At 37.9% G+C, this 27,811-nt stretch overlaps 1 protein-coding gene, 1 long non-coding RNA gene and 1 other non-coding gene across 3 annotated transcripts in view; 2 read left to right on the plus strand and 1 right to left on the minus strand.

Moving 5' to 3' along the window:
* The first annotated feature begins 91 nt into the window (after positions 1-91).
* LOC145984529 (uncharacterized) lies at positions 92-5,360 on the plus strand. The gene is made up of 2 exons (XR_014441346.1): positions 92-301; positions 4,581-5,360. It is a non-coding gene; the product is annotated as an uncharacterized LOC145984529 (long non-coding RNA).
* Positions 5,361-5,553: 193 nt separating this feature from the next.
* TRNAT-GGU (transfer RNA threonine (anticodon GGU)) lies at positions 5,554-5,625 on the plus strand. Its single transcript has one exon. It is a non-coding gene; the product is annotated as a tRNA-Thr (tRNA).
* Positions 5,626-16,040: 10,415 nt separating this feature from the next.
* The window catches only part of LOC145984317 (cilia- and flagella-associated protein 43), a 100,824-nt gene continuing 89,053 nt past the window's right edge, over positions 16,041-27,811 (minus strand). Inside the window, exons 22-27 of the mRNA XM_083117976.1 lie at positions 26,689-26,841; positions 25,758-25,877; positions 24,622-24,765; positions 23,141-23,248; positions 17,925-18,116; positions 16,041-16,733 (exon numbers count right to left, since the gene is read on the minus strand). Of these exons, the coding sequence (XP_082974102.1) occupies positions 16,041-16,733; positions 17,925-18,116; positions 23,141-23,248; positions 24,622-24,765; positions 25,758-25,877; positions 26,689-26,841 (1,410 nt within the window). The remainder of the gene's footprint in view (positions 16,734-17,924; positions 18,117-23,140; positions 23,249-24,621; positions 24,766-25,757; positions 25,878-26,688; positions 26,842-27,811) is intronic.

Raw genomic sequence — 27,811 nt, forward strand, 5'->3', positions numbered from 1 at the left:
AACAGCCGTGGAATCTCTTATCGCACAACGCAAGAGCAACCTTGCGTTCTGACGTCATCTTAAAAACTTTAATTGTTACGCTAAATGTCTAAGTTGTTAGGTTAGGCTCCTTATGTTTAGTTCTCTTCGCATAAATAATATACTTGCCGTTCGTTTATGCTAAGGAAATCAAACCTAATAACATAGGCATTCCTCGTCTGACGTTAGAAGACGATGTTGGTTTAGCGGTGTGCAATTAAGGATTAAGGGAGGGAATTTTGTAGATCACAGTTGTGAGAGAGGAGGCTGCTGTAGAACATAGGTAAATTATTTTTAATTTTAGCTATAATATTAAATTTAATTAAGATTATCAAAACCATAAACCTCGTTGCTGAAAACTTTGTCTGCATAGTAGATGGACAAAAAGTAATTACCGTGGGAAAGCATACGCGCTTTTTCTTCCTAAGAGTGAAAGGTGGTTTGGGTGTAGTCCTAAAATGGTAACGGTTCCGATTGTTTTATGATTTCTCCTAACACAAGGACTAATTATCGTAGAATTTTGGAAATCATTGTCACACGAAATTTGAACCTTCCTTAAAGTAATGAGCGCTGTTTGGACTCGGAAAAAAAAGTTCGTTATGGAACTTGTACCGAACCGTGTAAAAATTGCATTCGTAGCATGATGAAATCGCAATAAAACAAAAGGAACTTGAACCGAACCGTGTAAAAATTGCATTCGTAGCATGATGAAATCGCAATAAAACAAAATGAACTTGGGCCCTACACTGTCTACACAACACGGTGTTCATTTCGACCTCCGTTGGCATAGTGGATAGCACAGTGTGCTATAACGAAAGGAGTTCCGGCTTCGAATCCCAGCCTGAACATGGTGTTCTATGAGTGTGACCATCAATTTCATCATATCATCACTCATCCTCACAATTAGCCAAAATTGGCAGGAAAGCAAAGTAAAATAAACCAAATGAAAATGAAATTTAAGGAAAAAAAAAGAACATTGAATTTACTCATACAAAATAATTATAACTCATCATCAGAGAAAGTTACAGGTTAATCGTATTGGTATGACTTAAGATGACCGGATCCCTCCGATTTTCTTCATATTTGACATACTTACTAATTGAGGGCTGCTAATGACGAATGTGAAGTTAAAATTTGTCGGAAACGTGTAGAAATTGCAAAATAATTGTGAACCGTTGACGTTAGCCCCACGAACCATTGACGTGTGGTTAGGTTAGTGTCGGTTAGGTTAGGCAAACATAGTTAAAATTTGGTGTCGTGGTAGTATCCGGAATATATATATTTCCTTGTGAAACGAAAAAATTTACGAAAATCGACTGTTTCCATTCTGAAAACTAACGCCTTATTTTTGCTTATTTTGAAATTTCTAAACGTTTCCGACAACTTTTAACTTCAGATTCGTGATTAGGATGCCTCAGTTAGTGAGTATGCCAAATATGAAGAAAATCGGAGAGGGGTACGGTCATCCTAAGTCGTTCCATGCCTTATTGACACATTTTTTTAGGTTATCATTTATGAAACCACAATGTTGTGAGTACTTATGATGAACACAAATAAACCAACTTGAAAGATACCAGAACCTTTAATCCCAGGAAAAAAAATAAGCTCTGAATAAAGCTTTTATAAAAACTAAACATTTACTGTCTTTCCCATGAACAATGTATTTTCTGTTGACAAGCGACTGTAAGTATCGTAGACTGTTGGGAATTAATGTAGAAGTAAATCGGAACTTTAGTAGAATGCATTTAGTGACTTTATTTTAATTCTAAGAGAACCAAACCTGACCTGCCTAACCTAACTACGAAAGCATATATTGAACAATATCTTAAGTAATCGCTAGAACTCCACAGTATGTGTTAACAGATCTACTACATTGTCACCTTTCGTGCTAACAGACTCCCTAGTTAGAGGTCCCGCTCAAATTAAGGCATATTTAATTCTTTAAGTGAATACATATCTGCAGATAAGATACCTCTAATCTCCGACACATACAGTCGGCCCCCGTGGCGGAGTGGTTAGCACATCGTGTTGCGATGCCAGGGGTCCCAGGTTCGAATCCTGGCTTGGGCATAGACGTTCGTGATTTCTATTCATCAATTTCATAATATCATCACCCTTCCCCATCTTCGCAAATTAGTCAAAAGTGGCACAAGATGCAAAGTAAAATAAATCAAATCAAATCCGACACATACAGAACAATATATGTGTCAAGTGGCAAACAAATCACATAATAAACAGAAAACATGGTCAGGGTATCAAATATAATCATGCTCTCTCATGCAAAAGTCTTTTATCTTTTTAAAAAAGTTAAACATTCAGACACTTGGATCCTGCCCCCATCTTTCAATTACATATGCATTACACCTAGTCTCTCTTACATGAATGAGAATAGCTGTTAACTATCTTATTTATGTTCTTGTTTATGTAATGGTGTCATCCCCTATTGAATATGCACCTGTTGTGTTCCAAATAAATAAACAGATACATTCCACGAGAGATTCCCTGGCAAATCATAATCACTTTTTCTATGCTCCCATTTCCACACAATGAAAATGGGATGCTAAGAGCACCAAACTCGATCTAAATTGATCATGTAAGCATTTATACCAGTAATTGCATGTAAAGGGTGTCCCAATAAAAGCGATGGATTTAATATGCTTAAGAAAATACTGTATCTTTACAAAATGGCAAATATTTTTACATCATTACAACAGGTAAATGTTCTGATTTAAGATTTTTTTGGACTCGCAATAACAATGTTCTCAACAGATCGGCGGTGCGGTGTTTTAATGTCTGCTGTCGAACCTGTTTCCTCAAATTTCTTGATCAACTTGTGAACTTACTCTCACTAGGTGCACTTTCACGTCCAAGGATTGCACAAAGCTTCCTTACAGTCTCTGCATAACACTCGCCATTCTAGTAATGAGTTTTCACTATCAAAACTCAATGCTCCTTTGTGTAACCCTCCATGTTAACTAAGCTGCAACAATCACTGATAAAGGTATTGTTAGTACATGTTATGTAAGTCAAACTTGGCATCCTTAAATCAGAGCATTTACCTGTTGTACTGATGTAGTCATTCTTCTTTAAAAAAGTGTTCTATTCAACCACTATGTCACAGATAGCGACCTACGTTATGGCATCTCCATGAGTTGAAGACAACAGAAAATGCTCCCCCTCCCTTCCTCTCATTCGCGAACGAGATACCAATACTTGGAAATTGGAAACAATTTTAGGGAGTTCAAAATATTTATACATTTTAAAGTGTAGGTTTTAATTAAAATGATATATTAATCTATAAGAGTTTTTCCTTTGAAATAAGGCTGCGCAGCAACACAAGCCTTCCTCTGCCCCTATCCTGGGCAAGATCAATCCAATCTCTTCCATTGTTACCTATTTCCTTTGCTTTAAAATATTCATAAGATAATTGTTTAATCACAAAATCCATTTCTCCAACAATACTGTATAAATTCCAAGATATTTAGACTCCACAAAAATGCCAGGTAGCATTTTTGCTGACTCTGGACAAGTCTATCAATTAAATTTGAACCGATATAATATACATACCAAAACCACTGGTATCAACCAATATCCATACATCAGCATTGATATCGGCTCAACTCTACATTTTACATTAAGTAACAGCCTAATTTGATAAATATTTGTTCCAAAAAATATCAGCAAATTTGGCTGCATCAGCTGATACCTCTGTACTGGCAGTTAATCTACCAGTTGAGCAATTACCACTTTTAAACAGTACTAGCAGTGGCGTGCCCACTGTGGGCTTGGTTGGGGTTATAACCCCTCCCCTCTTTAGCCCAGTGTTCCTAAAAAAAACGTCAAAAGCAGGAAGAGAAAGCAAAATGAGGGCCAATTACTAAAAAAATATATACGTAACCCATCCCTTTCAAAAATCCTGGGCATGCCACTGATTACCAGGGTCAATACACATACTGATTCCAGTACTTCAACATTGTAACAACTTAAAGTAGTTCAGATGGTTTATAAATTTTAATAACTTAATTACGCACATGAGGTAATAAGAATACTAAACCATCCTATGCAAGATACCCAGATTCTGGAAGAGTGTCTGCGGGGATCAGTGTTTAAATCCCAACCTACACTTTTCAATACCGATGCATCAACTCTACCTTAATATTTTGTTATCTTTGGTAACTTCTGTATGCCAATCTTAGGTATCTTTGTTATTCCTTGTATTTTGGGGCCTTCCTGGTGGTGTGGTAAAGTTGTTGCTTTGTAATCAGAGGATCCTAGGTTGAATACCTGATGGCACGTAGTAGCTTGGATTCAATTTTAGACTGTAGGTCCAGTCCCAATTAGCCTATCTGTGCATATAGTAGACTTAAACAAAAGTCCTTTTATTTTGGTATATCATTATTTTTCAGTATGCAGCACATGCCAAAACGTGGCATCAAAACTCAATACCAAGCAGTTCTAGGATTTTCTGAATCCTCTTGTGATTTTCCTGTAAAACAATATTTTAATTTTGTTTTTTTAATACATGTTTTAAACTATACTCTCATCCAATTTCTTATTTCCAGCATTTGCATGTGTGAACTGGGTCACTGATCTTGCCTTCAACATGTCCTCGTTGAATAGCTCTTCATATGTAAGAAATGCGCAAACCGGAATAATTAACTCCTATGGACCATATGAGAAAGACTCCACTTTCAACATACTTGTAGTATCAACCTCTGACTACTGTAAGAGATTTTCAGAGCATCTTCTCAAGTATATCACAGAGAAAGAAAATGTGCTGAATTTTAAGATAATTATGTGTTGTGAAGTGCGTAATCTTCTTCAATCCAGTGAAAATGCAAGAATTGATTTCATTGTTTTCATCATGGATACATATCAATCCACTTGCACTGAAGATGTAGAAAGGAACCTGAGATTTATCGACAAGTCTTTTTTCGCAGGTAGAATTTGCTTAGTGAATGGCAATGAGATACCACCTGCTAAAATGGGCATTCATGTTGATGAACTGTTGGCTTTTGTGGAGCGACTTCAGTGCCCTTTCGTTGCAGGTGATGTGATAGATGATGGAAAGTGCAGAATTCTGGCTGAACGTGTGATGATTCTTGCAAAAACTGTCTGTGGATTGAAAACCGGAATGCCTCTGCCTTATTATCCAGAGCAGTATCAGTGAAAGTTGTTCTTCCCATAAACCAAACATGGTACATTTTGGATAATGTATATTTACTACCAAAAATTGTATAAGGAACTTGCTTCTATGTAAATAGTTTTTGTGAAAAATTAAACTTTCTTTTGTCAGATCTTTAGTCTCATACAAAAAATATATGTACATGTTCATATTGCAACCTCTCAGTATACGTTTAACACACCCAGCATTCTTCTATTAGCTTGCTTGCTGCAATTTGTTAATGTCTACATAGACACAGCTACATTATATTACATTAATCATAATTTAATGCTTTTAATCAGTGACATAGTCCTGCAGACGATTCCACGCAGGTAAAACAGCGATAGCGAAAAATCAGGCGAGGCCAGGCTGGCTCGGTAGCTCAATGGTTAGAGCAATGGCATGGTATGCCATAGACCCAAGTTCGAGTCCTGGTCGAGCCTGCATTTTTCGCTGAAAATTTCTATGTAGTACATCTCCTGTGTGTGCCTAATCTTCAATAATTAACATTTCTATGCTGGAAGGAACCAGGCAATGTCAAAATCTACTGTGTTTCAAAGGCAACAGATCCCGTTGCAGTAGCACTGGCAAAGATAATTCCACGCAGGTAAAACAGCGATAGCGAAAAATCAGGCAAGGCCAGGCCGGCTCGGTAGCTCAAAGGTTAGAGCAATGGTTCAAGTCCTGGTCGAGCCTACATTTTTTGCTGAAAATTTCTACGTTCTCACTTATTGTATGTATTTATTATTCATCCGCCCATCTACCTTAATTAGATATAATAGAAATAAAACATCATAGCAGGCATGCAAGTAAAACAAAAAAGCAAACAATGTTTTTATTTGTTGTTTAAAAAGCTGCTTAAGTCTACTTTTTGTCATGTAGGCTGATTCCGGCCTGGACCTACAGGTTAAAGTGAGTTTTGAATTACTGTGAAATGTGCCTCCACTGGGGATCGAAACTGGGACCCCTCGATTTTGTGTATTATTATTATTATTATTATTATTATTATAAAATGCACAATGTTAGTTGTAAAACTTACTTTATTTCTCCCATCTTTTACCTGAAATCTAGATGTGTAGAGATCACTATCATACGAAAAGGAAATTTTTCATGACAAAGACCCATCTGGTTTTACTGGATGTTTTATCACCAATAATAATAATGATACAGCTTTTATTTAATTGGTAGAAAGAATAATACAAGAATTTAATGTTTCCAACCTTATTTGAAAATGTTTTTTATATATAGATATGTATATAAAAAGCAATATTTTGCACTTAAAAATGTGTTCATACAGGAGTCAGACAACTTCAAATTTTCCAGCAATTTTAAATATTTTTCATAAAATTTCCCTTTTCACCTAAAATTGGACCTTCAGATTTTTACTTTAAAATGAATTATCAAGTCTCGAAATGGGACGAAAAGGAGTGCAACAATTGAAGAATAGGTGACTGAATTTCCCAGCACCAAGGAAATTTTCCCTTCACTTAGCAACACTGCCTCTGCCAAGCAGGGCACACGAATAGAAAGAACGAGCCGATTTCTTCCACCAGTGCTGTTGTAGCAGTGGAACTGACCATGCAGGCTATGTGTTCTTAAATAGCCACCTGCCCACTTTTTCTTTCGGCTCCCTTGCCCTCCCCGCATACAACCAGAACTGACCATGCAGGCTATGTGTTCTTAAATAGCCACCTGCCCACTTTTTCTTTCGGCTCCCTTGCCCTCCCCGCATACAACCAATCATCAGATGGGTTCGTTGGACAAGGATCAGTGGCATACATAAACCGGTCTTTAAGTTCTTTAAATAATTCAATTCTGGTTTAAAAGCTTGTATAACATATAATAATCAATTTTCCATATATTAAGGCTGAAATATAAAAGAAAAAGGATGAGAAAAGTTGATTTACAGGCAGTAAACATGATAGCCTGGAGAATAGGCCACTGCTTTTGATCTAGGCCTAGTTTATAGAGATAAATATATTACCTTCAGGAGTAGGGCTGAACCGATACTGATACCGATTCGTACCGATACCAATACTTGAAAATTACAATAATTAAAAATTTTCAAAATAATGATCAATATTGGTATGTAAATATTCTTCTCCAACTATATGTATCAATTTACCAAGAAATTTCCTTTATTATTATAATTCCTTGTAATTCAAGAATTACATCAGAATATTAAAATAGATGTTATGTAATCAAAAAATACAGTTTTTCGTGCAAAATAAAAAGAAGTTTGATTTTTTCATAATTTCCAGAATAATAAGACTCTGCGAGAATGTGCACGGTATTTTTGCTGACCCCCTGAAAGACCAATATGCCTGAAAGTATCGGCTGATTTCAATACATTGGCACCTGTATCGGCTCAGCCCTATTCAGTAGTAAATCATTCAGACACTGAAGATGCAGTGGGAAGCTTGTGAAATGGCAAGATCTATACTGGCATTATGAATATTGTTATCCTCTGTATTTCAACATGAGATGCAATAAGCAACTTCTGTGGCAGAGTGGTTAGCACAGCATGCTATGATGCCAGGATTCCCAGGCTCGAATCCTGACCTGCGCATGGATGTTCTTTGCGAGTATCCCTTCATCAATCTCATCATATCACCATTCATCATCATCTCGATTCGCCAAAAGTGGCAGAAAAGTGAAGTAAAATAAACCAAATTTACCACCATGAGATACAGTAATATACACTGTACAGCCCTTTGCATTAGAGTGCAATTAAAATTATGTTACATTTATCTTTTTGTGTTTCTTCTATTGAAGAAAAAATGTTTATTTTGATGCCAGCAGACATGAATAGATATATGTATAAAATCCTCTCTGCATCAATATGTAAATATTTAGACAAATAATATGTGCAACACTACTGGCACTTTTTTTACTAGCTGATTACCCGGCGTTTCCCAGGTATTTATTTATTCTAATCTTCTATTATACAGGAAAATAATGAATTCTAACTATAGTGTAAAATGTAACAAATTTTATTTACAGGTATTTAAAAGTATAAGTACAGTATTCAAGTTTTAAAGTAAAATGTTTTACAAATTCACTATAATATTAAATTAACTCAAAACCTGATTATAAACAACATTTTTAGTTTCAACCCCAGGAGCAAGAATAAATAAATTCTTTGGTGAACCCACCCTTGAGCAAGCAACATAAAATTGTCCATTGGAGAAACATGGCGATCTTAAATCCACTCTGCAGTAGTTAATAGACTGCCCCTGTGACTTGTTGATCATGATCGAGAAAGCAAGTGTGCAACTCCGAAAACTATGGATTCGACACTAATATCGGTCGTTTTACATGTCACCCCCTTCCCACCCCCACCCCCCAGGGGTGCCAGATGTGTCTTGGTGTTGAACGGCATCGGGAGTGTCACTATTCATCTTAGCAACCCCAAAAACTATGGATTCCACACTAATATCGGTCGTTTTTGATTATTTTTACATGTCACCTAGGGGTGTCAGTGGTGCCTTACCCCCACAGAATTTCTTTCCAGATTGTAAGTCATATGTGTACCAAGTTTGGTTGAAATTGCTCCAGACGTTCGAGAGTTATGCCGGAACAAACGTACATACATATATTCACTTATACAGGGTGTCATTTTAATGGCGCCCACGGACCACGGAAACGTGTAGAGGACATCAAAACAAACAACTTTTTTCAGTAACATTTTTCTCGTTGGAGCGTCGTTTCGGCGCTACAGGCGTTCAAAAAAGCCCGTTTTGCCGCCTGAATGCTGGCAACCACACACAACATTTGATTGCATTTGTGACGTCATATCCCGTCGTGAAGCGATGCGTTCTATGGTTGCCAGGAACACACATATTCTGTAAAAAATGACATAGCTACAATCAGCCACATTATGTAACGTAAAATAAAACGAGAAAACACGTTCTGTAACCTAACAGGAAGTAAACAAACGATACGAAAAATGGTAGAAAGAAAATAGAATTCAAGTGGAAGTGGTCATATCGAATTTTGTATCAGCTTGCATGTCAAATATTTGCAAATCTAGTTACCAAGTTGGCATCTACAATTTAGTCTATCCACTTCGTCCTTCTGATACTAGTTGTCTGTGACACACTGAACAGATGACAAAATAGAAATGAAATAACTCAAAATTCGAAAGGTAAGCAACACATAATATAATTTATATTCAGGGCATTATGAGGCAAGTGACAAAAATGGTTGAAAATACAGGGATATAAATAGTAGTAAAACAAACTCTCTGACGACTGTGTTTATCTACGCACCGGATACACATGTAATAGTTTGCAACTCTGAACAGGGCAGTATATTTGCTACAGATTCATCATTAGATTGTTACTGTGGTTGTACGTGTTTTAGCTGTAATGTAACAACGTGAACCTCAGATACTTCCGTTATCAGCACAAAGTACCACAAGGCATCTGGACACACACCTGTAGATATCAACCTTGCAACGAGATTTGCAAATATTTGACATGTAACTGGGCGTAAACAGCCACATGTAAGCTGTAAATCCAATAAAATGTATTGTTGTTGTTGATATTTAACATGTAGGCTGAGACAAAATCTGATATTGACTCTTCATTTTGAATACGTTTTTACCATTTCTCATATCGTTGTTTCACTCCCCCTTTCCCCTGAGATGACTGCTGATCTTCTGGCTGGTAGGCTATGATGTACGGTCTACTGGACGCGTTTCTCGCTTCGTTTTACAGCTAATAATGTGGTTGGTAGTTTGTCATTTTTCACAAAATTTGTGTGTTCCTTGCAACCCTACCGTGCGCTGTTTCGCCGCAGGAAATGGCGTCACAGATACGATCAAATGTTGTGTTGGGTTGCCAGCATCCAGGCGGCAAAACGGTCTTTTTTGAACGGCTGTAGCATCGAATTGACGCACCAACGTGAAAAATGTTACTGAGAAAAGTTGTTTGTTTTGATGTCCTCTACACGAATCTGTGGTCCGTGAGCGCCATTAAAATGACACCCTGTATATCCATTTTTATATATATAGATTGTTTGGGATTACAAAAATTAATGTAGTCTATACTAAGCTCACTGGACAAGAAATTAGTCACCCCATGAAAAATCACATTGATACCGTGTAATTCTGCCTCTGGCCTTGATAACTGCCTTGATTCGGTTAGGAAGGGAGTCCACAAGGTTCTGCAGATACGTCGCATCCAGTTTAAGCCACTCGCTGAGGATTATATCACGCAAATCCACCAAATTTCGAGGATGCTGATTTCGCCGTTTAACCCGCTGTTCCAAAAGGTCCCACAGATTTTCAATGGGGTTGAGGTCAGGTGATTTTGCAGGCCAGTCAAGATGTGATAGAGCAGGGTGCAAAATTTCCGGTCGCCATTGGCGACCAAAAGTTTGGTGCTGGCGACTAAAATTTCGTTGTCTCAAGTATGTGTCAAACATCTCAATCCAACGTTCGTACATGGTTTTGGAAAGTGAGCCGATTGAAAACCCCACGTCTACTCAACGCCGACACCATCTAATCGGCACAACAGTTCTGCAACTGTTGGGATCCTACCACTTTGGATGCACATGCAACCCAACCCAACCCATTTTCCCTGCTTTGCTTTTCCTCCACTTGGACTTGAGGTGGGAGCAGACTGTGTCCCAACCGAGGCTCCTTGCTTGTGCATGGAAAAACCCTGTTTTCACAGTTGTGAACTGCTCTCGCGCGTGCCAGTGTCCAGTCTTTGTTGACAAAAGAATGCGATAAATGCACTTGTGAAGGTTGGTTGACGTGGTAGTAACGTTCGTTCTGTTTACCTATTTTTTTTATTTTTTATTTTTTTGGTTCGGTGGTAGTTGCCAGCGTCGAATAACATGGGTACCTGGGGGGTAAAGGTGGTCAGGGGTGTGATGCTGATCACATCACCCCCACTCACGACCGGATCAAGAAAGTGTGGGGCGTTACCCCCCACATCCCCTATACGCCTTCATGGCATGGTGCTATGCACATGGGAGCACTTTACCTTTTTTTTTAGGTAGTTGCCTGTGAGTGAAGTGGTTCCAGAGAAATACATACATCAGCCTTCTGATCGATGGATGTGTATGTTCGATACGTGGATGCAAATGATTGGTCACATCAAGGAGGACATTTTAGGAGTAATAGAGCTTCCGAACTCTACTTCTGCTGGCTACTTCACAACCATAACTGATTATTTAGATAAGGCAATAGGTTCAAATAAATACAGAAACAAGTGTTACATTGTAGGCTTGGGTACTGCAGCAAATATGGTCAGACACAAATCAGGATTGGCTGTGCAAATTAAAGCTATTTGTAATAAAATGATAAATATTCACTGCCTTGCACACCGTTTGCAGTTAGCTGTGCTGGATGCGTGTGGTGAAGTTGAATATCTTAGAGCATTTGATTCCGTGATTAGGAATATTTATCAGTGTTTTCATGGCTCTGCTAAAAGACTTCACCTCTTGAGAGAAACGGCAGAAGTTATAGGAGAAGAAATTCTAAAACTGAGTGATATCCACACTATTAGGTGGTTAGCCAGTAAGAAGTGCTGTAAGAGCTCTCTTGCAATCATGAAAGCTGTTGTGACCCATCTTGAATAGGTGGCCCATGGAAAAGGCAATGATGGCGCTAAAGCTTAGGGTTTGCTGAAAAGTTTGAAGCAATTTAAATTTGTTAAGCTTCTGTACTTCCTTTTGGATTTCTACAGGAAATTGAACCCTTTAAGCGTGGCACTACAAAATAAGAATCTTTTGATTGCATCTCTGAAAATAAGAATTGAACATTGGATGACCTAGATTCTAATGTTGGACCAAGATATCTTGGACCATGTATCCATTTCAGGGAAGATCAGGGATGTGCAGCTCACAAACATTCAAAATGGAGAGCAAGAGTTTCAGGCTGTTAGAGGAAACTTAATTAACAATGTGAAGTGTATACCTCTCAGAAAGATTGCAATCTATATCAACAGATGTGATTGCATCTCTGCATGTTTTCGACACTTTGGGTCGGCCTCCCAAAGAAAATATTCTTCAGTTTTGGATAGAAGAATTAAAGAAGCTCTATATGTACTTGAACCCGAGCCTTCATAATGAGAAAATGGATGTTCTGTTAGCAGAGTGGACAGAATACAAACTTTTATTTCCTTCTCTGACTTTGAATCAGATGCTGGAGAAGATTCACAGTGAGGAGTGTTCAACAAAATTCCCCAATTTGCTCCAGATTTTGACATTTTATGCTGTTCTACCAGTGAGCACAGCTTCATGTGGGAGAGGTTTCAACTGTCACAACAGACTCAAGACTACTTACAGGAACTCTCTGAAGATTGAGACACTGGATGAGTTACTCAGAGTTTTTGTAAAATGGACCCCCCCTGTCAGAGTTTGACCCAGCAGCTGCAATTGATAAGTGGTAATTCAGTGCAGAATGACAGCGCTACACAAACATTAATTCTTTTTAATACTTGCTCATATTTTTATTACTTATCAATATTAAAATAGTGGCGACCAAAGATTTGTCTGGTGACTGACTTCAAACTTGAAATTTCATGCCCTGTGATAGAGTGTGTGAGTGTTCATCAAACCAGTCTCGTACACTTCCAGCCCTGTGCATTTTGCTGTTGTCATCTTGAAAAATGGGCAGTCAAGAGCATACTCATTAGCCTGATTAGCCAATCTGTATAAAGTAGACCTTAAACAAAAACTCAAACTATCAGCCAAAAGCAACGTAATTTACTCAATTTTAGCAAATAGAAATACTGAGGTTTGCATCATTTTTGTACCTAGTCATATCATAAATTCTGTTACAAAGTTAATAATGAACTACAGGCACAGTGAGCAAGCTAATGTATTAATATTTGGATGTTACAAAGGTACAGGTCTTGCCAACACAGAACACCAATCACTGTTCAAAATGGCCACATCTGGCCTTCACACAGGCCCGAAGTCTCCAAGGCCAGTCATCGATCGCAGCACACACAGTCTTGAGGGGAAAGTCCGCCACTGCCTTCACAAGAGAACACTTGAGACTCGCAAGGTTTGGATGCCTCTACCTACAGACCATGCCCTCCAAAATGGAGCACAACCTGAAGTCAATGGGCTGAGGTCGGGGCTGCTGGAGGGCCAATCAGCCAGAGCAATGAAATCAGACACATTCCTCTGAAGCCACTCCCGTGTGGTCTTTGCCTTGTGGGTGGGTGCTGAGTCCTGCTGGAAACTCCATGGCTCATTGTTGAACATGGTGCGGATCAACGATTTCAGAAGTGGCTCCAACACTGTCGCTTGGTACACTTTTGTAGATGTTTTCACACCATGTTCACAGATGTGGAGATCAGTTGTGCCATCGTACGAAACCCCCCACCAAACCATGACTGAGGTGGGATGTTAGCCTCTGAGGATCCGTAGCGTGTTTTCCTGAGCTTCCTTGGATGTTGAGGCATAAACACGGTCGTTTTGACGATTGTAAGACTCTTCAATTGTGAAGTTTTTTTCGTCCGTGAAAAGGATCCTCCTGTGGCCACCATTTCTGTAACGCTGAAGGAGTCTTTTTGTTTTCTGCTCCCTCTGGCCCTTAAGCTGTGGAGTGAGGAGGTGACCAGTACTTTACTGATAAGCGCAGAGTCCTAGGTCACTTCGGAGCACACGCGACATCGACATTTTCGAAATGTTCAGCTCTCGTGCCATCACTGCTTGTTTCCTGACAGGATTTCGTTGAATCCGCACAGCCACTACTTTCACAAGCTTCTGGCTCCTCATGATGCGAGGTCTACCTTTCCTGGGGGCAGTCCTCAATTGTCCCTGTGTCACAGTATCTGTTGATGGTCTGATGCACAAACATCCTGCTGATATTCAGCTTTTTCACGGTGTTGAAAATGTCCGATGGTGATTTGCCAACTTTGTGCAGTGCGATTACTGCCACACGGTTCTCGTATACACCCCACTCCATTCGACTCACAGTGAAATTCACCTTTCCGCTACCACAGCGAAACACACAATGATACTGGTTGTTGTTTGATCCAACATTGCGATGTTACCTTGCCTACCAGTGTTGCCATCCCTGTCTAAACTTGTAACAGAATTTATGATATGACTAGGTATGTGCAAGAAAATATCAAATGAAACATGCTTGTGGATTTTTTGTTCATTGATTTATTAGAACAATTATTTGAATGTTAACATCATATGGTTTGAGAGATCTAAACTGTTTTGATTGCTAAGTGGAAACCAACTTCAATAATATGTTTTTAAAAAGCAATTTGATTAAAGTAACTTGTAAGCCAGAGTTGGATACGTCCTAAGTCTTAGCAATTCAAGCTCTGTTTGCAAAAGTAAGATCTCTTGGTGTTGCTCATGGATCTTCTGAACCAGTTTACTACGCTGTGCTAAGCAAGCAAACCTGTAACAAATAAATATTCTCTTTAACAAATACAGTTACTAAATATTAAATACAAAATGTTTTAAATTCTAGCAATTTTAGACTTTCTTAAAAGTAAAATGGTTAATGCTGTATTTGGAATCCTTTGTTAAATAATATTTAAATTAGGGCTGAGTTGGAACCACTTTGAACCAATACCGATACTCTTACCGATCCCACTGATACTGATACCGATGCTTAAAAATAGTAACTAAAGTTTTTCAAAATATTGATTAATATTAGTTGGTCAGTATTCCACTCCAATTATAAGCATCAATTTTCCAGAGCTTTGCTTTACAATATGTTCAATAATTACATCAAAATGTAAAAATACCTGTTATGTAATCACAAAATACAGTTTCTTCACATAATATTGGTACAAAATCAATGGGAACTTCGAGTTTTGCATAACTTACAGGATAATTAGAATCCACAAACACGTGACATTTTTGCGGCTCTACGAATGATCAAAATGCCAGAAAAGTATCGGCCGGTATCAGTAAATAAAATCCAACCGATACTTTCCGATACCAATATATCGATATCAGCTCAGCTCTAATTTAAATGCTGGTGCTCAGTGTATATACACATTTGCGTAAATCAGTCTTTTGTGGTGCATAACTGATTACACCCTGTAACACCATTTTTGTTCCTGTGTAGTGAGTGTTATTTTCTAAAGGTTTCTGACTGGAAACCATAGAAAATGCCTATTTTTCCCCTCAAACTTTGTTTTTGTGACCAGGACAGTGTTATTTTTTAATTTTACCTGTTTTCAATGAGAAAATATACGAATTCGTGTTTTGCATTTACATAAAAAAAAGACAAACACATATACATCAAAAGTGACATATATTTGCACTCTAGTTGTGAACAAAATTATTGCAAAAGATTTTAAAATGAGTAGTTTTCCGGGATTTACGATTATACTGTTCATTACTTTCACGAATCAGACCCCAAATATATTCTCCCATCATATTCTCGTTATACTGGCCTTGGTAGCGTCGTTCGAAGTCCAATATATCTTGATGGAAACGCTCGCCTTGCTCCTCCGAGTACGCTTGCATGTTATCCTTAAATGTATGAAGGTGAGCATCGAGGACATGAATTTTCAGGGACATCCTGCAGCCCATTTTGCCTTAGTTCTTCACCAGAGTCTCAACCAGTTCCACGTAGCTCTCGGACTTATGATTGCCCAAAAAGCCCTTAACCACTAAGACAAAGTGTTCCAAGCTGCTTTTTCATTCTCACTGAGCTTCTTGGGAAATTCTTTGCAAGTCAAAAGCTTCTTTATCTGTGGGCCGACGAAGACACCGGCTTTGATCTTTGCATCAGACAGCTTAGGAAAGAAGTCTTGAAGGTACTTGAAGGCTGCTGACTCCTTATCCTAAGCTTTGACAAATTGTTTGATCAGGCACAATTTAATATGGAGTGGAGGCATTAGCAACTTGTGGGGGTCTACCAGTGGCTCCCACTTGACGCTGTTTTTTCCCCACAGAGAACTCGGTCCTCTGTGGCCAGTACTTCGTGTTGTAGTGCGCTTTGGTGTCTGCTGTCCCATAGGCAAAGATAACAAGGAAACTTGGTAAAACCGTCTTGGAGACCCATTAGAAATCCTATGATTTTGAAGTCTCCGATGACTTCCCATCCATACTCATCAAATTTTAAGGTATCTAGCAATCGCTTTATGCTGTTGTAATCCTCTTTGAGGTGGACTGAGTGAGCTAGTGGAAGAGACGGGTATGTATTTCCATTATGAAGAAGCACGGCTTTAAGATTTCTGGACGAACTGTCAATAAAGAGGCGCCACTCATTTGGACTGAAGTCAATTCCAATTGCTTCAAACAGACCGGTGACATTGTGGCAGAAGCAGAGTCCATCTTGACTTATGAAAAAGCTGGAAAAACTTTGATGACACTTCCTCTGATCTGTTATTTGCACACTTTCATCTAATAAATTCCACTGCTTAAGCCTGGACGTCAAGAGTTCTGCATTGGACTTGGTGAGACCAACATCTCTTATTAAGTCGTTAAGATCTTTTTGATTGGGGTAGTACGGGTTTCTCTCTTCGGCTCGCAAATTGTAAGTATCAAGATCAATGTCTTCCTCGCTCTCTGACTTACTACTTTCATCTGAAGAGGGCAGCTTTTTCTGCGGAGGAGTGGGCATGGAAACTCAGGGCAATGTGGCACAGGGGCGATGGACAAAGGTATATCCAGATATATAATAGCTTGCGCATTCTTTCCAGCCCGACATTTGGAAGGATCCACCATGCAAAAGTAGCAATTACTTGAGTGGTCAGTGGGTTCCCGCCAAATTCTTGGGATAGCGAACTTCATGGCTCTCTTTTCTCCTCTGTACCATCCTGCCAAAGACAAAAGACAAAAATAAAGTAATGTGTATTTTTACAACATATTTCACATATGAGATATGTAGATATATATATTTAATATGCACAAAATTATATACTTTTATTAATTTTGTCAATCAGGTGCACAACTGCACCCAAACCTTGTGACTTAGGTGCACTACTATTGGTTAGGTGCACAAGCAACTTACAAAACAGGATGTACAATTCAACATTATTGTGGGTAAAACTAAAGTATAGCAGTTTATTAAATGTTAAACATGTAAGGTGTTAGTAAAAGTAATTTTTCAAAATACAATTGTAATAAACAAAAAATTTTAGGCCTCTTCAAGAAAACCCTAAATATTTAATATATAATTGAAATTATTAAAATTTTACATTTTAATTTTCCGTCTTACCTGCCCAGGTTTGGTCTTGTTCCCCTACAGACATGCCGAAATATGCTCTGTATGCTTCACACATTTTAGCAGATGCTTTCACAGAGTACTTATTTCCTCTTTTCTTGATAAAATGGCCACAGACATAACAAAATTCGTCTGCCATATACTTGCAGCTTCTTGATGCCATTGTAAACGTGTATCTAATTAGGCAGCTAGGACGACTATGAACCGCTTCAAACTGCACGATTTGCACTGTTCTTGCTGGCAGAATGCCAAGACCTGTCCATTTCAGTTATAGGGGAGACCAGTATATTGCTACAGCGTGCAATATGACATGTTATTTATCTTCTTTATTCGTAATGAGAAAAAACGTGTACTGGAAAAGGGTAAATCTCAAAACATCATTGTCCTCGCTACAAAAACAAAGTTTATGAGGAATAATAGCCATTTTCTATACTTTTGGAACACAAGGAATTAGGAAATAACAATTATTACCCAGGAACAGAAAAAAATATTTTTTTTGTTACATTGTGTTATAAATGAATTTAGAAAATATATTCAAACATGCCATGACGTAAGAACCAAACACTTTACGTGCCTTTGCTGTTGAGCTGCTGTTGCTTTTGCTTCAAAGCTTTGATCCTGTTGCAGATGGAAATCACTGATGTCCACATTAAGGGTTTTAACCTCACTTTCAAGGATATTATTCAACTTGACTTTCGCATCGATTTTATCTTCCAGGTCTTCTTCTAGGGACATGTATTCTTCTAGTTTGTGCTCATAATTCTGGCAAAAGGTATAAAACATTAATATGTTGCTAACAAAATTAATGAACACATTGCATAAAGTGATAAGAATGTGATACTCAGGTTTCCTTTGTGAATTGTCTCTCCAGTATATAATAGACTCTAGAGTACTGCAGGGAGAGGATTTTCCTTGGGCACGAAATAGTTTTGCATAGATGACACTAGATATTGCACAGAATTGAGAGCTGCTTCGCTCGAACAGGAAAAATGGACGGTATACACTTGAAGCCCAATAGTACACGAAAACTGTAATTTGTCTATGGTAATGGCCCTTCAAATACGGTTTATGAGGTGAAAGATGCAGTGAAATTGAAACTTAAGTGAACATGGTCATTATCTCCAAGCATACAATGGGCGTTAACTTGATGATAATACGTCATTTTGAAAGAGCAGCAGAAAATTGCAGCTGATTGTAGAGGAAAGATAAAGAAAGAACATTTTGCATGCATGATCGGTGTATTTCATACCTCAAAGATAGTTAACCACTTGCCTGACACATTATTTTCCCAAAAGTGGTCCATATTTTACACATTTTTTTATTGTGTGTTTGTAATGTACCGATATCGGCAATTAAGGAACAGTAATGAAATTCTATTTTTGGGGTCAAATAAGATTACCAAACTATTCAAAAAACCTCCATAATTATTAACCCGAGTTAACTCGTACATACATGGAAAGTACTACAAATGTTTCAAAATAGCATATAAACTGTGGAAAATAAAATGTCTTCACATTTTAATGTTGAATTCCAAAGAGACAGATCCAACAGATGAAAGAAAATCTTTTTATAATACTTTTTGCCACGCTTCGTTGGTGTGGCGTACGAAGCAAGATGCTGATCAACACCACGCATTTTGTTGTTGTAATCGACCACCACTCGTGGTTTAATTTTTGCTTTGTGACGTTGTGTTACAGTCATCATTTCAACAGAATGGATGGTTGACAACAATGTCACATCCTTCTTATCTTTCCATTTCATGACTGTCACTTTGCCTCATTGCAACCCTACTTCTTCACCTTTCTTCAATTTGGCTGTTCTTAGAGCCTGTGGTAGATCTTTCCTACTGCGTTTCAGTGTTCCAAATACATCAGTCTTTTTAGAAATCAACAGATCTGCAAGTTGTGGTGAGTTATAATAATTGTCCATTGTCAAACAGTACCCCTTTCCCAACAAATCATATACCAAAGCAAAGATTTTGGAAGGCGACTGTACACCACCACAACTATCTGTATCTGTATCTGTCTCCTCAGTACACACACTGTCCACTGTTGTATCACTTTCACTCACATCCATTTCCTCCTCCTCCTCCTCTATACTGTTGTCTAAGCTTGTCGTCACTCATCTTGTCGTTCTTCACACGATGGAAAACACTAAAACATGAACAGAATGTATTCACAACACAAAAATGCTCTGTAAGTTTTGGCACTACACTCACACAACGACCACAAGTACCACTGGAAAGATGACAACTACGTAGTGTCATGGGAATCCGGTAGATGCCAGCAAGCTATCTACACCTTCCATCTAGTGGCCAAAATGGGAATTAACACCTTTTAAAGCTCAAACGAGTCTGTCCGGGTAGGCAGAAAAGTGCACTGCAGTTGCACGATTTTAACGAGATAACTCGGGTAAATAATATGTAAAGCAAAAACAAATTCCGAGTTAACTCGGGTTAATCAGGCAAGTGGTTAATGGGTTGAGGGACAGGTGTACACCATGCACTTATGCATGTTACAGAAAATGGCACTCACAATCGAGGGTTAAAAGTTGATGCTCCGATCTCAACAATTGTGCTTTACCTTTCTGGTTTTTAAAATTTTATACATTAATTAATACATATTCTTGAAATTAAATATTAAAAATAAATTATTGTACAAGCATAAAGAGTAATCGTTTGATAGTCTAAGTTCGTTGACAAATGTAAATTTTGTTAATGAAATTTGCTGCGCAAACTAAAATGTCAAATTTCAGGAGAACCTCTTGCAGCTCTGTATACTTGATGCCAGAGCCTGGTGGTATATTCAGTATGGTATCTGACTGCCATGCAGGAGACCTGGGTTTGATTCCAGGGTAGGGGATCTAAGGTTGGAATTTTTCCAGCCCTGCATAAAGCGGTTCTGGGGTTCGTTAAGCCTGTAATAAATGAGTAAAGGCAGCCTGGGCATGGTTTTGATCGAATCACTTTCAAAAGTGGCCAAGATCGGGAATGTGTGGGGCCCTAACTCCACATTCCCCTGTATGTGCCTTCATGGTATGGTGCAATGTGCACAGGTGAAAGAACTTAAAATTCAGGAAAATGTAAAATCAGGGTTCGACTGCAATTTATAGTTTAAATGCGAACAACCACTTGTAGATGTTCCAATGTAAAAGTAAAAAGGACATTTATCCCCTTTGATTTCACCATACCATGTATGCACTTACAGTGTGTGGATGCAGAGAGAATTGCTTCGATTTGATTGTTGTTGTTTAGTATCATCGATGTGGACGAGTAATGACATGAAATTGATGAAGGGACACTCACAAATAACACCCATTCCCAGACCGAGATTTGAACCCAGAACCCCTGGTGTCGTAATGCTGCGCTAACACACTGCCACACAGAGGTTAGCTCAGGCAGAATTGGGTAAGATGCATTACTGTTACTTTATCATATACACTATGTTGCCATTCGTCACCGGACACCCCTCAAAAAGTGCTTGGGATCATCTGTACACGTCATACAACCTATAAAATGCGTTGCCGGTTGAGAATACACTCATACCAGCTACAGCAGTCAATATGGACAGACGATGTGAACTGAGTGAGGCAGAAAGAGGGATGATCTTTGGAGCCCACAGGTTTATGCATTCGACCCGTGAGATTTCCAGCAAATTTCAGATACCCCAGTCGACAGTGAGTGATGTTATCGTGAAGTGGAAGCAAGAGGAGGTCATGACATGCCGACCCAGACCCAATAAACAGAAAATATTAACAGATCATGACCGTAGATGCTTGAAACATGTGGTGAAGTCAAAAAGGAAGGCGTCAATACAGATGGTGGCACAGGAGTTTCGATCGGCTTCCAGTAGTGCTGCAAGTGATCGTACTGTCTGCCAGGAGATAGTCGCACTTGGTTTCCATGGTCTTGCAGCAGTTCACAAGCTGCATATCAAAGCCCGCAATGCGGCTCGTCGGTTACAGTGGTGCAAGGAACGCCGGCATTAGACTCTCGAACAATGGAAATACCTCCTATGAAGTGATGAATCACGCTACCAGATGTGGCGGTCTGATGGACATGTGAGGGTGTGGAGTATGCCCGGTGAACGCTGTTTACAGGACTGTATCGTACCCACAGTGAAATTCGGTGGACGTGACATCATGGTGTGGTCCTGCTTTTCGTGGTATGGTCTTTGCCCTCTTGTTTTAGTTCGGGAAAACATGAATGCCGATGTGTACCAAAAGGTTCTGGACAATTCTGCGCTACCGACATTGTGGGAACAATTCGGTATTGGCCCATACCTGTTTCAGCACGACAATGCTCCATGTCATACGGCAGGCATTATCAACACGTGGTTCGAGGACATGGGTGTGCAAAAACTTGATTGGCCAGCCCAAAGTCTAGATATCAACCCCATTGAACACCTTTGGGACAAGTTGGAGCGCCGCTTGAGAGCCAGCCCATGCTGCCCAAAAAACACCACTGAGCTGTTTGCCGCTTTGCAGGAGGAATGGGGCAAGATTCCCGTCGACACATATCGCAAATTGGTGGAAAGTCTTCTTCGAAGGGTTGCGGACATCATTGCGGCTAAAGGTGGCCCTACTTGACACTGATGTGGTGCTGCGACCGGATTAACGTACTGGTATGGGGTGTCCGGTGACGAATGGCAACATAGTGTAATAAGGACATTTAACTCGGCATCGGTCATGCTAGCTTGAGTCGCTGGTGAGCATGGCACTCATGCATATTTTACAGTATTTTAATTTTTTTTAAATGTATTTTTGGTACTTCTAGTGATGTTTATAATCCTCCTCCGTGTCATTGCTGTCTAAGGCACTGTGCTTTGGGCTCCGACTGCGGGACGACATGGGTTCAGTGTCTGGGTTTTCAGCCTGTGTATAGGACCGGTGGTCACCCACCATCGTGAGGAAAATGGGAGCTACGAGTGAGTAGCATAACCTGGTCTAGGAAATATTTTGTAACGGCTGAGGGTTCGACTTGCTGACCCCACGTCACTTCATTACCAGTTGAAGATCTCCACACCTCTAGGTAGGATTGTGGGAGGGAGACTGGCAGTCAGTAGATCGGCCTAGGACCTTCAAGGGCTGTTGCCACGGGTTATTATTATTTTTATTATTTAGTGATGTTTATATTATTTCCCTTCTTCTTTATTACTTTTTTTGTTTCAAAATGTCTATTTGTTTTCGAAGTAATATATTGTTGAAGTGAACAGTTCTCAGTACTAATTAAAATTGCATGTACCTCAAAGCTGCCCTGAAGAACTCTGGGGCAGTTCCATCTATGTTTCACAAATCTGATATAATATAAAATCACTTAGAAACTTTTTGTACTTTCTATTAACATGACAAGAACATATAGATATGAAAACTCACAAGAAACAGTGTAGACTAATTGACTAAATAATGCACGCATATAAGTAAAAAAATAATAATAACATAATTGGTTGTGGGTGAGCTCTGCACTCAATCTGACAACACTCCTTCCACAACAATGGTCTCTCTCATACAGCCGTTTACTTCATCTTATTAGAATGTGATCAAGTCACTCATGACACACTATAAGTCAGATAGAGAGCACATGTTCTCCCCATATAACTTTACATGCACAAATTTAAAACACAACAGCAACAAAACTGTTTTGTCCTGGCAAAAATCCTCCAGTTCTGAATGTATCAACCCACGGCAAAGTTAACAAAGTACTGTTACAATTACTCATGTAATTTCAGTAATGTTGTACTTGCGTAAGGTACTCCCCAACTCTGAAGGCAGGGCTACAAGGTTTTTACCTGTTGTATGAGCTGAATTTCACGATCCATTGTAAGAGGTGTTTTTTCTGGCATGAGCCGTCTTTTAGCTTCTTGACGCTGAAGATACAGTTGAACTGGATGTGATATCTGGAAGTAGATAGCAAAAAAAAAAAGAAAGAGTTAGTTTTATCAGACAGCTTACTAATATAAGATTTTGAAGAACTATTGGACTTCAACTGTAAAAAGACTGTAATTACTGACTACCTATGCCAGTAGAATGATGCAACCAGTTTTGGTGTCCCCTGTTTCTCTTCCCACTTTTAGTTAGCTTTATCACTGGATGTTATATTCAAAGACTTATCAGAGAATTAATGAGCCACATGTTTTATTTTTATACATACCTATAATAACGTTTAATTGATAAGCACAATAAGATATTATCAGCATTTAATAATAATAAAAAAATACATTAAACATTATCATACCTGGCCAATGAAAACTTTTTTTACATTAATTGTTTAGAGTCCCAAAAACCACAGATATATACTCGTATATAGGGTGGTGCAAAAACTAAGCAACACAAATGCTTCGAAAATCAAACCTGGAAAATATGACCCTGGGAGCAACCAAATCAAAACTCCCCATGATGTACTTTGGAACAGTTGTTTACCAGTGCCAACAATGTTTAGACTCATGAATGAAGAAATTCTAGTGTTAATAAATAAAATATTTTGCACAAGCATACAGTCTTTGATGATTCTAATTAGTGAGGTATAATATCATATACATGTAATTTCCACACTGTACTATCTGTTATAAACTGGAAAGTAAATGTTAATGAAGCTTTGACCTTTAGTTAAACTAAAGTTGATAGTGCCACTATTTCAAACAAATTTATCAAGATGATAATGTAGGATTATTACCTTACCTTTTGACATGCACAGAAGAATTGATTTGATTTGGTTTATTTTACTTAGCTTTTCTGCCACTTTCGGTTAATTGCAAGGCTGACGATGAGTGATGATATGATGAAATTGATGAATCAACACTCGCAAAGAATGCTCCTGGAGTCATGGCAGTCATGCCGTACTAACCACTCCACCATGGAGGTTGGCACACGCAAGTAATAGTGTATGAAAAAATGCAGTCCCGATCCTAAGTCTCGGACGTATCCTGCCATTTCTCTACCATCAGTTTCATCTAATTGTGATTGTTGCCAAAAGTGGCAGATAAGGAATTCAAAAGAAGAACAGCAAGTAGTTGACAGTTGCCATTGGCTGAATGAAGTCACATAGCTTTTTATGCACAGAGTTCATCACCAAATTATCTGCATTCATACTTTTTGTTTGTTTAAGTCTGCTTTACGATCTAATAGTCTAATTGGGACTGAACCTACAGTTTAAAGTGGCATCCAAACCATTGTGTAACGTGCATCCACAATGGATTGAACTGGAATCCCTTTATTACAAACAGATCGACAAAACAATTTTGGTTCAATTTGTTTTCACACAGCAACTTACCGGAGTTTTTTCAATCATTGTGATATCTTCTTTCATATCATTGATCACCATTTTTAATCTTCTATGCTCCCACTCCATCAAACGTATACCACAGCGGAACTTCATTGATCGTTCCATTTGCTGCAATTTCTTTTTTCCCCAATGCTGAAAGTAGAATGAAAAGAACCTTAATTTAATTCTTTGCACAATGATTAATACAAGGTTTAATTTAAAGGATCCTTATTATTATTATATACTTTTTTCATGAGAGTTTGGGATGCACCAAAGATAAGAGGGTTTATGGAGGTCAGAACTCCCATTTTTAAATGAAAGAAATACATTTAACTTATTCACACCATTTTCTTATTTATAATCAATTAACGACATTCCAAATATACTTTCAGCAGCTGAACCACCCTCTCCTAGAGGTGTGCCCAGTGTTGAATCCAGCCACTTTCCTCCGGGGGGATATCAGTCTTCCTGGGGGAAGGCAGGAATTTTATAGACAACAAATTTTAATACTAATATTTTAAAATTGTCCCTTATCTCTAATACATAGTTAAATGAAGTGTAAACTTCGATAAGACTGCAAAAGACCATTCCACAGCAATCTTTAAGAAGTTGAAATTTGTTACAACAATAGAAGCTTATATTACACCAGCCCTGCCGCTCTACATGTGTCCATTGTTGAGTTCCAATGAAATGGAATTTTATTACTAATTAGCAGTTGTCAAAATGGATGATAATTTAAATTCGTTCATTACTGTGACTTTTAAGTATAATGAGGACTGAAACTGCTTATTATTACGAAAAAGTATGTTCTATGTTAAATTAAAGTGATTGAAAAAAGCGAAAGTGAACATGGTTGCCAAATTTCTTAGCTATTATCTGAATGCTTTGCCAATTTCTGAGCCACCCCCAAATTCAACATTAGGTGTCCCTATGGCTAGAGTAGCACCCCATATTTAACATCACATTACCTTTTGCACCTAATAATAACTCAATACATTATTAGTTATCTCAGTGAGCCCATCTGTCTAAATGTTGTCTTCATGAATTCTAAAACTTGTCTATTCCTAATGTATATTTAATTTATTGTGAAGCAAAGAAAGCACATGGGCAGAAAAAAATAATTTTTCATTCAGGCTCCTACTCACCAGGATAATATTGTTAACAGCATCTACCACATTTCTGTGTATAAGAACTACACCACTGAAATCACTTAGTTTTCCATTCCTTGGTATTTCAACTTGGCCATACTTTAGAATCAGCTGAATCTGCAAAACAAGCATTTTTTGGTTGAGTTTCTCCACATCCTAAGATTTGTGAACAGGGTGCTTGTATTACACTGAACATTTAAAAAATACATAAAATGAAGTAGAAAGAATACTTAATCAATTCACATGAGAAAAAAGACACTAATGCATTAGTGGATGAGAATGTTGAGTGGTCTACTTGTAACCTCGCTTTCCGTAGTTCCAGCAGTGCTTCAAGTGCAATAGGTGGCAGATGGTTAAGCCTTGGAGATGGATCAGAGGAGTACTTGTATGGTTTAACATGGCGACAATGAACACAGAGTTCAAGCTAGTGCATATGTGTTTCATTCGATCTGTTTTTGTTTTTTTTCACATTAGAATCTAATCACCTTTTGTTATCATTGTCGTGACTAACCAAAGATAGCAAAACCAAAATATCTAAAAATGCAAATGCAAGTAACAGGTGTCATTGTCATTTGTCATTGAGATGTTTTTCGACCGCATGGCGGAGCAGTTAGCACAGCATGCTATGAGGCCAGAGGTACCGGGTTCGAATTCCAGTCTGGGCATGGGTGTTCTCTGTGAGTGTCCCTTCATCAATTTCATTATATGATTCATCTTCATATTCGCGTTTAACCAAAAGTGGCAGAAAAGTGAAGCAAAATAAACAAACTCAAATCATTGAAGATCTTTATTCTCTTGACATGTGTTTTCCATTATCACAGACTAAGAGAGAAAGAGAAAAGAAAAAATTAAAAGAGAATAACAAGAGAGAAGGAACATACACACTTAATAAAAAATGAGATAATTTGCAGTTTATACCGTAACTTACCTGAAGGTTATCAGTGAGAAATTGTTTATCATTTCTAATCTGATTTAATTCTGAAGCAAGTTCCATGGTATGGTTCCTTTGAGTATTTAATCTCTTCTGGAAGTGACTAAGAGTAGCCTCTGCTTCTGCAATTTCTAAGGCGCGTGCCTTCAACTAAAAAGATAGCAAAGTTCTTACAGTTGTGGCTAATCCAATATAAACTATCTTATCAATTTCTGCTCATACTAGAAAATTATAGCAGATAACAATAGATTATAAGCAGTGCTTCTAGGAAGAAAAGTTTTCATCAGGGTGGATAAAAATCATGATTTTTATTTAAAAAAACATTTTTTTATTTAAATCAATTTTTTTAAAAAAAACGTGCTTAAAATGTCTTGCATGGTTTTTGGTGCTATGCACATAGATATATGTTTTTTTTTATATAGAAAGGCTTTTTCTAGTAAATGGCCCTGTAAAATATTTGAACAGTTTGATTAAAGCAAATAAACATACATTTTTCTGTTTCTGATACTGTAACTAGTATGGAAATGTTTGTTGAGTTTGTTAATGAAACTAATAATAATTTCAGTAACTTTTCTTCCATTGAAACTAAAACATTCTGGATGTAGTCTATAATTCCAACTTAAATATTTTTATAGTCTTTGTACCTGAATTTTTTTAGGTTTTTTAAATGATAGTTCGAAAAATATCAGCTGCCATGTTTATTTACAATTTAATGATATTGACACTATTTATGGTTTAACATGATTAGTATTATGTATATTTTTCTACACAAAATGTTTACTATTTTTTGCCGTAAAATTTTTGAATTTTAAATCAAGAGAAATCCTGTGTTTACATTTCCTTTCGTATGAGCTTCACACCATCAGTACATATATTTTATTTCCTTTATTTTCCTATATCAGAACCTGATAATCGCCATTAAATGATTACGAGAGTGATGTACTTTCACCAAAAGTGTTTCTGATATCTACAAAATTCTTATGTACATTATTCTATAAATTATTTATTTAGAGTGATTTAAATCAGTGATTTTTTTTTTTAGAAAAAAATCACCTGATTTATATCAATCCACCCTGGTTTTGGTACTCTTCAATTTGGTTTGTTATTGTGTTCAGCCCCG

Source organism: Lepisma saccharinum, chromosome 1 (assembly GCF_977018435.1).
Source record: "Lepisma saccharinum chromosome 1, izLepSacc3.1, whole genome shotgun sequence".
In the NCBI taxonomy this organism is placed as follows: Eukaryota; Metazoa; Arthropoda; class Insecta; order Zygentoma; family Lepismatidae; genus Lepisma; species Lepisma saccharinum.